At 30.8% G+C, this 13,295-nt stretch overlaps 1 protein-coding gene across 1 annotated transcript in view; it reads right to left on the reverse strand.

Annotated features, from left to right (window-relative positions):
• Positions 1-13,295, reverse strand: part of LOC143078995 (uncharacterized) — a 47,984-nt gene that overhangs the window by 24,312 nt on the left and 10,377 nt on the right. The window contains exons 6-20 of the mRNA XM_076254088.1: positions 12,962-13,160; positions 11,991-12,246; positions 9,781-9,946; positions 9,315-9,491; positions 8,665-8,814; positions 7,841-7,984; positions 6,677-7,108; positions 5,793-6,130; positions 5,179-5,361; positions 4,227-4,488; positions 3,568-3,715; positions 2,950-3,207; positions 2,341-2,604; positions 1,742-1,988; positions 140-371 (exon numbers count right to left, since the gene is read on the reverse strand). Coding sequence (XP_076110203.1) covers positions 140-371; positions 1,742-1,988; positions 2,341-2,604; positions 2,950-3,207; positions 3,568-3,715; positions 4,227-4,488; positions 5,179-5,361; positions 5,793-6,130; positions 6,677-7,108; positions 7,841-7,984; positions 8,665-8,814; positions 9,315-9,491; positions 9,781-9,946; positions 11,991-12,246; positions 12,962-13,160 — 3,456 coding nt within the window. The remainder of the gene's footprint in view (positions 1-139; positions 372-1,741; positions 1,989-2,340; positions 2,605-2,949; positions 3,208-3,567; positions 3,716-4,226; positions 4,489-5,178; positions 5,362-5,792; positions 6,131-6,676; positions 7,109-7,840; positions 7,985-8,664; positions 8,815-9,314; positions 9,492-9,780; positions 9,947-11,990; positions 12,247-12,961; positions 13,161-13,295) is intronic.

A 13,295-nucleotide genomic window follows, 5' to 3' on the forward strand; every position in this document is an offset into this window, starting at 1 on the left:
TATCAGAGATAGCTTGAAATTAATTGATGGGCAAATTTTGTCAATCATAAAGAATGCTTAGATCTAAACTTTTTAAACACAAACAGAAGGAATTATATTCATCTGAGATTTTGACCAACAAAAAATAAATTATATTAACCTCAGATGGTAGTTTAAAGGTGACATTGTAGTTGACAACTCCTGCTCCTTTCTTCTTATTAATGTTGTATTTTGTTGCAGTTAGGATTGACAGTCTGTGTTTATTAACTTTGGACATGTATGTTTTCCCATAATCCACAGTAAGATCTGCATCCACTTTAGAGTTTGGACGATGGTCAATTTTCAGTTTGATTTGGTTGTTATAATCAGCAAATCTTGCTGACTTCAAGTTCCTAATCAAATATCAAATATCAACATTATCAAATTGAAACCATTTCTTTTCTAAAATGTGGATTTATTTTAAGGTTATGATTAAACTATACTAGTATTATAGACAGAAGTGGTCAGTTTTTTGTGTTGCTTAATATATTTGACCAATGGAGAAAGTTATCTCTCTACAAAAACTTAACATTGACTTTGAGTCATGAAAATAGAATAAAGGACATGTCATTTTAGCCAGAAATACCTTTCATACTATAAGCCATCAAATTATAACACAAATAAACATTCTAGTTTGTCTAGTTTAAAAAAAACTAAGACCTTTTCAGGTAGTTAACAAGACAACAGTTAAGAAATATATATATATATGAAAAAAATGAAAAATACAAATCTGATCTTTGGACGGGTTGTTGTCTCATAGACATATTCCCCATTTCCAATCTTATTTTTTTTTAAAAATTTGTAAGGGTTCCACGGAACCCAGTGTCTCGCCTACTCCTTCTGTTAATCGCAGGCTCAACAAAAATGAGGAAATAAATCAATAAAATATTCCTGTTGATATTATCTTTAAATTGTAAGAAGCTTTTGTCCAAGTTTGGTAAAAATCCAGGATAGTTTATTAATTTAATACTGTTTAAAAACTTTTAACTGCAGACTAAATGTAATGTCAACTGGAAGAACACTAAATTTCCTTCTAGATACTAGCTTTTGATCATAAACAAGCTTCTGTCTAAGTTTGGTACAAATCCAAAATAGTATAAGAAAGTTAAATTTTTAAAAGCTTAACTACAGAGTGAATGTGTTGTTTCCTGGCAGAAAATCTAAGTCCATTTAAAAGTGAAATATGGAAAAAATGGAATTTTATTTTTACAAAATTTACTTCTTGATACTATCTTATTCCAAAACTAGCTTCTGTCCAAGTTTGGTACTAACCCAGGATAGTTTTAGAAAGTAATTAAAATTTTAAAAACTTTAACCACAGAGTGAATATAATATTTCCTGGCAGAAAAACTAAGTCCATTTAAAAGTAAAAAATGGAAAAAATGGAAATTTTTTTTACAAAATTTACTTCTAGATACTATCTTATGATCATTAACAAACTTCTGTCAAAGTTTGGTAGAAATCCAGGATAGTTTAAGAAATTTATTAAAATTTTAAAAACTTAAACCACAGAGTGAATATTTGTGGACGCCGCCGCCGACGGAATGTAGGATTGCTTAGTCTCGCTTTTTCGACTAAAGTCAAAGCTTGACAATAAAAGGATTAGTGTCAAAGGTAAGGCAAAAAAGATGCAAAGGATTAAATTCATCATGTGCATAACAAACTAAGACCACTAAAGATTCAACAAAAATACAAACCATTAATTGTAAAACTATCAACTTACGAATCAAAACCAATTCTCTGCAAACTCTTTTGAGTTTTCTTCAAAAGTTTAGAGCTGAACTGTAGACTGTCCTTTAATCCTTTGAACATTTTCTGGAAATTGTAGTCTAATTTTACAGAAGTTGTGGTTGCTCTAAGTTTTTTATCATACAGATAACGAACTCTGGTTGTAATTTTCTGAGGGCCAACAAAGTATACTTTTCCTTTATATATGTTTCTTCTACCTTTTACAAGAATACTGGATTCACCTGTAAACAAAGCAAGAGTGAAATATCTATATAAATCATTTCAATCATTTTAATTCAAATTTATATTAACATGTGGATAAAATGATTGTACCCGGTAATTCCTGTATAGATATGGTATGCAACCATTTTTTCTTGCAAAATGCTTCCATTCTTTCAACAGCTGTTTAAAAAAAATTCATGCATTGAATCCATATTTTTCATGAAAGGCTTAGCCCTGTCACATGGTTCAGCTATCTCCACATCAGCAATATTAATTTCAATATCTAAAAAGTTTTTATACCATTTATACAATTTCAATTTTAAGGAAAATTGCTTAAAATGCAATTGGTGTCTTGACAGATAAATGTCCTACCTTTCAGTTTAATAGGCTGTTTGAGTACTTTGTCAAGTATAATATCATAACGCATAACTTTTCCCTTCTTTTCATTGAAGTCAATGGTACCATAAAAATTGATGAACTCTTTTCCTGGAACAGCCAATATGATTCTTGGTTTGTAAACTTTTCTTTTTGCCTTTTCATTCAACTCCAGGTTGATATCTGCAGTGTATTTCTGATCTTTACTATGTAGGATAGTTGCTGTCATTCCATATTGGGTTTTTGTAAATCTAACACTCACTGCCAAAAAAAGATACCAACAATTAGAATAACAAATTGATCATATCAAAATAATTTATTTGAACTATGTATACAAACAAATAAGAGGAATTCATGACTTAATTTGCAGTCAACCCTATTGATTATTCTGTATTTTGCAAAAAAAAACTTTTGAACAACAATGATTAACAAAACAAATCAAAGTTCATCAGGTTTTTTTTTAACATGTTTAAGTTGAAACTCCTATTTTGGAATTTATTTTAAATCATGAATAGATTAATGCTGCATCCCTTTCCCTTCCAATATACACATTTTTTATAATTTCTTATAAGCCCTACTTCAATTTTTATAAAAAGCATAACTTACAGTCTAAAGATACAGGTTTTTCCATTGCTCCAGTGAGGACAAGCTTAGAGGTCATCACCTTTCCTGGTCTGTAGACTATATCTCCACCCAGAACAATAGGATCAAGATCTGGTCTTATGATTTCTATCTTTGGTTTATAAGTTGTGGCTGATTTTGATTCAGTTATGGCTACAAATGCTTCTGCTTGATACAACTTCTTAGAATCAACGGATACAGTTGCAAGCATCCTTTTCCTCTTTGCTTTATTCTGAAGATCACCTGTGAAAAAAAAATGTCCGACTTTTCTAGAACAATTGTCAATATGATTTTATGAATTTTGAATAAGAGAATTACTAAACATTAAGAAAGAAGAAAATAAACTACACATGCAGAAACAAAAATGGTTCAGATTTCATTCAAATTCCTTCATCTTAATATATAATAAAATAATACTTTATGCATTAAAATGTATCATATCTGTCAAAAGATATTTGTTTTAAATGTATGGATTCTTCAAACAAGTAATTTAGTAGTTTGGATAGCTCTTATATTCCTGCACTGATATGTAAAAATAAACTTAAAATATTTTTTTTAGAAGATAAGGCCTATTGTCCCCTAACAGAAAAGTTTGATATTGACCTTCAAATTGTGCAGTTTTCCAAGGTGAAACCATGCTCATTTCCATCTTTTGATTTTCATAATCGATTTCAAAATTGAAGCCCGTCTTCCTCATAACCTTTGATCCTGGTGTATCATACATCATCATAATTTGAGCCTTGTTCTTGTTCTGAAATATTAAGGCTATCAATAACCTGTGCAACAAAATTGAGAGACTCTAAACAGCCTTTGGTGCTCACCTAGGTTTATGTGCATCTTAAACAATGCACACTCTCCAACATTGTAGACTAGAATAAAATAGTTACAAAAAATAAAATATATTTTGTATTGCCGATATTTTTTTTCTGTTTACAATTTCTCCCAATCTTCTTTTGAAGGGCAATAACTCCTATAAACTGTTCATTGACAAATTCCATGCTTTTTTCGACATCGTTCATACGTTTAGAAACTTTATCAACATTTTTGACGAGATTATTCATGGTTGATCCCTCTAACATGTTGAAGGGCAATAACTCCTATAAACAGTATGCTAATGATTTTGGTAAAATATGACTTTTTATTAAAATTTTCAGGGCTTAATTTTAAAAAATATTTAAACATAGATACATACTAACTTCATAAATTACAATTTTCTCTGATAGATAAACACTAATATGAACTTTTCAAAATTAATCAATTACCATGATATTTTTGAACTCAAATTTGTAACTAGTATGTGTGTCCCTTTTGAATACAACTAGTGCAAATCTTGCTGGTCCTGTCAATGGGAAGTGTGGAGCATCAGTTTTCTGTAAATCTCCTGGTAATGACATATCAAGACAGAATTCTACACCGGTCACTCTGGCAATGGTTGCTCCAGAACAGGATTTCTTGGTTATTCTGTTCTTGGCAATCATCTGTTGTTCCTTCTCTGTTCCAGCATGAACAATAAAGAACTGTGACCTGTGATCATGTAATAACACACTTATGTAAACAATTATTTCATTACGAATATTCCTTTTTCATTTTCATTAATACTATAACAAGAGGCTATCAAGAGCCTGAATCGCTCACCTGTTATTTTTTTTGTTTAAATCTTTCATTAATGATTATTTTTGTTTTTCAATATATATTAATGAGTGGCTTAAAAATGCTATTTAAATGTTCATTGTATCTGTCATATTTTCTTCAAAAGCAAATAAATGCATTTTACCCATATGTTCCATTTTAGCCATTGTGTCTTTGTTTCTTTACGTACAAGGAATTAAAATACAAATTTTATACTATTTTCTTTTGAGAAGATTTTTAAAGTTGAACAACTTGTGTAAAATTGTCAATAAGGGCAATAACTCCTTAAGGGATAAATTTTTCATAACAGGGCCTTTAATTGCTGACCATACAGTATAGGTTTTTCTCAGTGTTGCCTGCTTGCATCCACTTCATTTGAACTTTGGTAGATAGTTTTCTCATTGGCTATCATTCCACATCTCTTTATTTTTAAAAAGATTACTTTAGTGATTACAGTTCACATACTGCGACAATATTTCTAAATTGGACAATTATATTTTCTTTTAGTTTTGAAATATTGTAAGAGAAAGATAATCAAAACATTGAAATTTGTTATAAAGCTGTGATACATTTGATAAAACCTACTTGACTTCCAAGATTTCTGACTTTTCCTTGGGAATGTCAAGCAACATGGTCATCTCTTGGTTCTTGTCTAATTCAAACTTGGCTGTGACAGAAGTACTTGTATGGAAGTTGGATATCATCTTTAATCCACTCTTTGTAACAAATGCATCAATACTCATTGTAGATGATACTTCAACAGCTCCACTATAACAAATATGATTAGAATTTTAAACACTTTAGATTTTTGCTTTTTTCTAATCTACCAAGAATTAAATTATGTTTTTAAGTTACTTCTACCGCCTATGCAGTATTGGAATGTATTGGCAGAATGGTGTAATTTTAGTTCTGACATTGTCTCTAAATTATAAAAAAAAATCTCATGTAATTTGTTCATAAAATTTACTTGTCAACTTGTTGACTTCACTACTTTTGTGATTTTCTAATTTTCTTCATCTATTTGCATAGTGGAATACATATATCTTAAATAATTGCGTTATTTTCCTAGCTACTAGTCAAATGCAGCAAATAAAATCACTTGCAAAATTTGTAAGATATAGAGTATGTATCATTCTAAAAAGAAACCATGTCCTTTCTAACATGCTAAAATATATAACTATATGACAGGTATTACAAACCTTGGTGATATGGCTCCTTCCAAGACAATACTTTTTTGTGGACTTCTAAAATCCATTTTTCCTTTAGCATTGAGATCAATAGTTGATGTGGCAATAACCTTCAAGTTCAGTGGCAGTCCAGTAACAGTTGGTACTATGATGGAACTATCCAGCAACATCTTTGACATTTTCTGTGAAAATTCTTGTTCATTGGCTAAGTTCATGAACAAATCCAGGAAGTTAAATGGTTTGCTTTCAATGTTGTTATCTGATGATTGTTTTGTGTTGTAGTAACTGATCTCGTTCCCAAACATTCTCATAAATACTGATCCTTTAAGCTCATCTTCTGTCTTATCCAGCTAAAACAAATGTCACAATAACATTTAGTACAAATTTTACTCTGCATGATGCACATTGTATTTTAGAAATCAATCTTCATGAATTCATAATGTTCATAAGAACAACAAGAAAAATATTTTAATTCAAGGTGAAATTGACCCTTTATTTTTCTTCTCGTGAAAACAAAACAGAATTCTACTGAAGAAAAGGAATCTGTTGACCCTATATAAATTCTAAATCAATAATACAGATATATTTTATTTTTGTACCAAATTCTTACAACAGATTTTCATGAAATCCCAATTTAACCTGAAAAAAAAATGCATTTTTACTGATCTTTTTATGTTCATTCAATATATTTATAGATGTGTTTTTAATTTCTAAATTATGGTACTATTAAAAGTATAAATACTACATATATCTTTTTTTTTATATTCAGATGCATAATTCAAACAAATTTGTTTTTAAATCTGAATTACAGCCCAAATATGTTGCTATTGCTTTAAGAATAAAAAAATTATAACAGTTTCATCATTTTTTATATGTAAATTTGTCCCCCTACTTACTTTTTCACTTATTCTTGAAACTTTGTTGAAATCAATATCTCTGCTTAATTTCTGTTCTGGGGCCAGGTCCTGTTTAGCCCCAAAGGATCCTTTTGGTCCAAAATTTTCAATAAGGATTTTCTCGAGCCCTTCTACACGTCCTCCAAGCTCAAACAAGTTAACAGAATGTCCAAATAAGTCAACTGTTAAGTTAACCATAGCAGATCTAGGGACAAAAGATTTTTGAGACCATACAAGGTTACTTTCCAAGCCAGCACCAGCATTCATTCTTTCAGAGAAATAAGACCATTCATAATTCCTGGAGAACTTCCTCTTGTCAAGGTCAAATTCTTTCTTTAGAACCTCATCCTCCAGAATCCTTTGAATATTTTGTTTGTGAACTAATGATGTTTCCATCAGATTGGTTAGATGTGTCCATACAAAGCTTCCAACCTGTAGACAGAAATGTTTTAGTGAGACTAGTAAAAAAATAATAACTCATTACTTTTCATATATTCTTTTGCTAAAAAATAAATAAAAGATAACTGGTATGATTATGAGATATCTGATATCCTTTGTTCTCTAATTTTTGTGCTATTTTGCATTTTCTGACCGAGGTGAGAAAAATGTTTCCTCACTAGTGAAAAAACTGTTCTCAGCAAATGATTGGTTGAAATTTAATTGTGACGTTAAATTTTCTTGTTTTCTTCTGAATTTTCTTCTTGTGACGTCATGTAAAAAGGCGACCATGCCTGATGACGTCAAATTGAAAGTACACAACTTTACTCAAATCTTTTAAAAGGAAGGATAAAATCATTAGAGAAGCAGATTCCACCACTGTAACTCATGTATTATGTTATTTCTCCACTCTCAACAGTTAAATTTTAATTATTTAAAAAGCTTGGCAAGCCTTGCGCTTTAAATATTAAAATTTAACTGTCTCAAGTGGAGAAAAATCGTAATACACTTGTTGCAGTTGCGGAATCTATATTTAATTCATTAGAATGTGGGCAATTCATAATTTAATACATGGTATTAACACTAGTTCACTAAAGATGAGTGATGTTAACTTCTCAATGTTTCTTTTTTTTACCCTTATTTGGTTTGTAGGTTCCAAAGAAAGTAAAAAATAAAAATTGAATAAAAATAATAACACCAACTAAAAATCTCTACAGTATATAATACCTGGTTAACTTCTTCTTTAGCCAGAGTATCCTTGATCTGAGATAAGATGTTGTCTGTTGGGCATTTCATCATCTGTATGTAGGCTGCAATTCTTATTTCTGAATCTTCTGAATCATCTCTGTACAGTATCATCAAATTGTTTCTCTGAAAGAACATAACAAAATTCTAAAATCTAATTCTTTCAAGTTCCTTCTCTTCAGAATAAATAAACTGTTTATCTAAATAATAAACTGCTGACACAAAGATATGTCTCACCTGTTGGCATATAATTTAAAAAAAATGGAAAAAAACAATGCTTATTAATTAAAAGTCACCAAACTATCATCTAAAGGGCAGGACCTCAAAATGGTAATCAAACTGATATGTACTAATAGAAATGGCAACTTTATACCAAATACCTTTCATTTATTACAAGAAGTTCTTATCAAACCAACTAGGCAGACAAATTAACATTGAAAACTGCTAATTTATCAGTCATAAGACCATTGACCTAGAAGGTAGGGCATTAAAACAGTCTTCAAACGTATATGCATGGATAGCAATTACACTTCATACAAAGAATTATTGATCTATCAAAAGTCGTTTTTATCAAACTAACTTTAGTAGAAAACTCAACAATTGTTGATGCTTCATCTCCTATTCATCACCAGAAAAGCAATCCCTATGTTTCTCTTTCTGAAATTTTCACACTTACTTCTTAATGTATAGCTTTTAAAAGGGAAGACCTGAAATAAAAGGTATCAATTTTTCAAATATTTGGTTTGAACTGACTCTGGATTAAACACAAAATGTGGGTGAGATTATTTACAAGTATTGTGTCTTACATCTGCACCGCAAGACATTCTTCTATATGCTTCTACAGCTGCAACACGGATTTCCATCTCATTGGTTTTCTTCTGAATACATGCATTTACTGTTGAAACCAATCTGTCAGCATATTCTATGTTACCAATTGCTCTCAAGCTAGTTATCACCTAAAATATATTTTGAAATTTAAATAGTGTAGATTTATTATTATACATGCATTTTGAAGGTATAGATGAACCACAATTCTAAATGTTCTACTAATTGAATGGAAAATTTAGAAAGTACACTAAATAAATATCAACAAATAAGTAACTTCAATCCAAGAAAAACAATGAATCCACAGTATATCAAGTAATCTCAATTAGAGGTATAGATCTTAGTTGCCAAACTCTGTAGAGGTTTTTTTGTTGCCCCCTCTAGCCTGAAATTCTGGATCCTACATTAAAATAGTTTACTAGCATATTTTCAATAATGAAAAACATTCAACTCTGCTCTTTTAAGGAATACGACCTCTTAAGCACCTACCAGGTAAAAAGTAAGGCAAATAAGTGAGTTTAATTTACAGAAAATAATTGTGACTAGTGTTAAAATTTTTCTTCATACAAATTTTAAGGTAAAAGGCCGTTCTACTCTCCCTTATTTTGTCTGTTGATTTTTGTTTACATACCTCCAGATAGTTGCTTTCTGTAACAACACATGTACTTCCAACAGCTTGTTGTAGTTTGTTGATTATTGCTTCAATTTCTGCAATATTTTCACAATTCCTGTTTTCCTTACAATAAGTATTAACCATGACCGAAGCTGGAAGATAAACTCTTGTTCCTTCTCGTAAACCCATTAGTTTCTAAAAAGACAAAACATAAAAGCCATGCCAAAACATGTGGTAGACATTTATCTCCCTTTAATACTGACAAAACAGACACACTGCACAATCAATTTTGATATAGAAAATATTAACATTCTAAAATTCAAATTAATATTACAATCTTGTAATTGCTTGCTAAAAAAGAAAAACAATGCAAATAAGACCTCTTGAAATTTCTATTAACAGTAGCTTCAATTAACGCCATCTTATATATATCATGATATTGAATACTCAGTGCTGTTAAACCAATTTCAAATGGTGAACTTACAGCTATTTCTGACAGCATTTCTTTAGAAGGATTTTGTATAAGAGACAATGATGACAACCAAATCTCTGCCATTCTCCCAGTAATTTCATTGTTAAGGATCAACTTGGCAATTTGTTTTACTGCAGCAGTTGTTCCAATCATAGGCACAGCATCACTGTAGAATTTCCTGGGAAAAAATAATACATTATCTTTTATATTTTACACTTGAAAAGATGTTACCTGTGCAACTATTTTCTTAAAAGAAATGGCACATCATTGGAAAAAGTGAAAAGATTGGCTCCAACATTGAGAATGTTTCCAATAGTCTGTCAGGTGAAATACAATACAGTTTGGGTTATAGTTTTACATATATTCTAATATATTTACTTCACAAAAGGCTCAATATCCAAATACTCTATAAAACAACACAGCACAGTAACTTTGTCCATATCTTCATAATAATGGTATGTTCTAGCATCCCTTTATTTTAACTCTATTTTACTTATGGTAAGCTTAGTATTTTCAATAATTTTTACCAGAATCACTGCTACATAGATATAGGAAGATGTGGTGTGAGTGCCAATGAGACAACTCTCCATCCAAATAACAATTTAAAACAAGAGGCTGTCACAACGACAGCAAACCGGATTTATCAACATTTATTTGTGTCCTGGTAATATCACAAGAACCATTACTGATGATTGGTGAAAGTGAAAATCATCAATATCAAATTTGACCTTCATTTTGTCATCAGTATCAACATTTTGAAATAATAATATTTGAAAAGCTTAGATTGAATGGTTCATGAGTAAATGCAACAACGTGAATGGAAACGCCATTTTATGATCTTTCAAGAACCATAACTCCTGAACGGTAAAAGTCAAAATCGTCATAATGGAACTTGACCTCTTTTTTGTCATCAGTAACAACATATTAAAATTTCAAAAGCTTTGGTTGAATGGTTCATGAGAAAATGTACGGACACGACGGGAAACACCATTTTTCAATCTTTCAAGAACCATAACTCCTGAACGGTAAAAGTCAAAATCGTCATTATTGAACTTGACCTCCATTTTGTCATCAGAAACAGCATATTAAAATTTCGGAAGCTTTGGTAGAACAGTTCATGCATAAATGCACGGACACGACTGGAAACTCCATTTTTCAATCTTTCAAGAACCATAACTCCTGAACGGTAAAAGTCAAAATCGTCATTATTGAACTTGACCTCCATGCTGTCATCAGTAATAACATATTAAAATTTGGGAAGCTTTGGTAGAACAGTTCATGCGTAAATGCACGGACACGACTGAAAACTCCATTTTTCAATCTTTCAAGAACCATAACTCCTGAACGGTAAAAGTCAAAATCGCCATTATTGAACTTGACCTTCGTATAAATGTCAATAATAACATATTAAAATTTAAAAAGCTTTGGTTGAACGGTTCATGAGTTAATGCACGCACAACAATTGATTGCCGCCTTTCAAGAACCATAACTCCTGAACGGTAAAAGTCAAAATTGCCATTATTGAACTTGACCTTCGTATAGTTGTCAGTAATAACATATTAAAATTTTAAAAGCTTTGGTTGAAAAGTTCATGAGTTAATGCACGGACAACATTTGATTGCCGCCCGACCGCCCGACCGCCTGGCCGCCCGCCGTACATCCCCAAATCAATAACCGACATTTTTGTCACAAAAATCCGGTTAAAAAGTAAACCATTATAGGTCAATGTACGGCCTTCAAAATGGAGCCTTGGCTCACACCGAACAACAAGCTATAAAGGGCCCCAAAATTACTAGTGTAAAACCATTCAAACGGGAAAACCAACAGTCTAATCTATATAAAATTAAAAAAAAGGAGAAACGGGAAACACATATAAATTACATAAACAAACAAAACTACTGTACATCAGATTCCTGACTTATGACAGGTGCAAACATTTGCAGTGGGATTAAACAGTCCACTAAAGAATATATCTTTAACATAAATCTAGCCTACAAAAATTATTGTAAATTTTTTCAACATACCATCTGCTTCTATCAATAACAATATAAGTTTTGCTCAATGTTGAAGGCTGTATCGAGACCTGTAGTTTTCAACTTCGTTATGATTCAGTGTCTGGTGGATAGATGTCTCATTGGCAATCATATTATATATATTCTTATTTTTTTTAAAAACATTCCTCGATTATTTTTTTTATATATCTGAGATGGATGAATACTTACTTGACTCTTTCACTGTTGTCAACACAGAAGGAAACCATTTGTGACTGTTCATATACCTCAGTAAGATCGTTACTGTTCAGTTCCTTCAAGGCATATACAAGTTCTGAGAAAAGTTTTGGTGTTTCTGCTGTAATGCCATCCTTAGTAGATGTACATAGTTTTGTTAATCTGTTTATGGCTACATCTTTCTTGTTTGAAGTTTTTGTTTCGGTAGTGTAGTGATGGTACAACATACTTTCGCGTTTAGTTACAGAATCTAAAAGATAAAAGAACTAACAATGTTTAAATCACTCTATTGACATATTAATTAAAGCAATCTGGAAGATAGCAATTTCACTTGATATCACTTTGAATTATTACTCTTGCAGTTTAATGTCATTGTGTACAATTTCCACAGATTTAAAATGAAATTGATTGGATAATGTTAAATTTATGAATTTGTGACTGAATTGTTGTAGAGGAAACATTTCAAAAGCATACCTATCACAAATGTTCAGAGTTAAGTATTTTAAATTAAAAAATAAACATAATCTCTTCTTATAGTTCTTTCTATGTCTCTAAGTTAGAAAAAGTAAAATATCAATAACAACAAACTCCAAGAAAGGTTCAAACCGAATATTCATCAACAAATTGCAAAATCAAAAGTTCAAATGAAAGGAAAACAAGCGTCATATTTCTGACTTTGTACAGGTGTTTCCTTTAATATGTACAAAGTTTTGGATGAAACCTGGTGTTATAGCTAGCTAAACCTCTCACTTGTATAATAGATGCATAAAATTCAATAAAATTCCATAAAACATACATAATAGGACAGTATAAGTTTTTTTTTATAGAAGCAATTATCTTCATTTAATTTTAATTTGAAATGTATTATATGAAGCAATTAGTAAAGGGTCTTGAAATGACAAGGTCATGATACCTGTCAGAGGTGGGATGTGTATAACTTTCTCTATTCTGATAAGTTATATTACCTGTAATAGGTTGTCCTCCACGTTTCTTGACAACAAATTTAAGCTGTTGAATAACTTCAGTCATGGCTCCATTATTTCCTTTAGAAAATGGACGGAAGAAATGTATTTCATGACAGACTGTACTTTCTATACGACCTTCTGTACTGATATCCTGGTCACAGTCTTGAGTGCTCTTTAGTAAAGGTAATGACTGGACACTCTACAATAAAGTGAAATAAGGCTGTAAGTGAAAGGTAAATGTCAAATATAAGAAAATGAAGTTTAACTGTAATCGCAAGGTAAATGTCAAAATGATCAATTGTTAAGGGAGATAACTGCATCTGTAAGATAAGGG

The sequence above is a fragment of the Mytilus galloprovincialis genome, chromosome 1, assembly GCF_965363235.1.
Source record: "Mytilus galloprovincialis chromosome 1, xbMytGall1.hap1.1, whole genome shotgun sequence".
Lineage (NCBI taxonomy): Eukaryota > Metazoa > Mollusca > Bivalvia > Mytilida > Mytilidae > Mytilus > Mytilus galloprovincialis.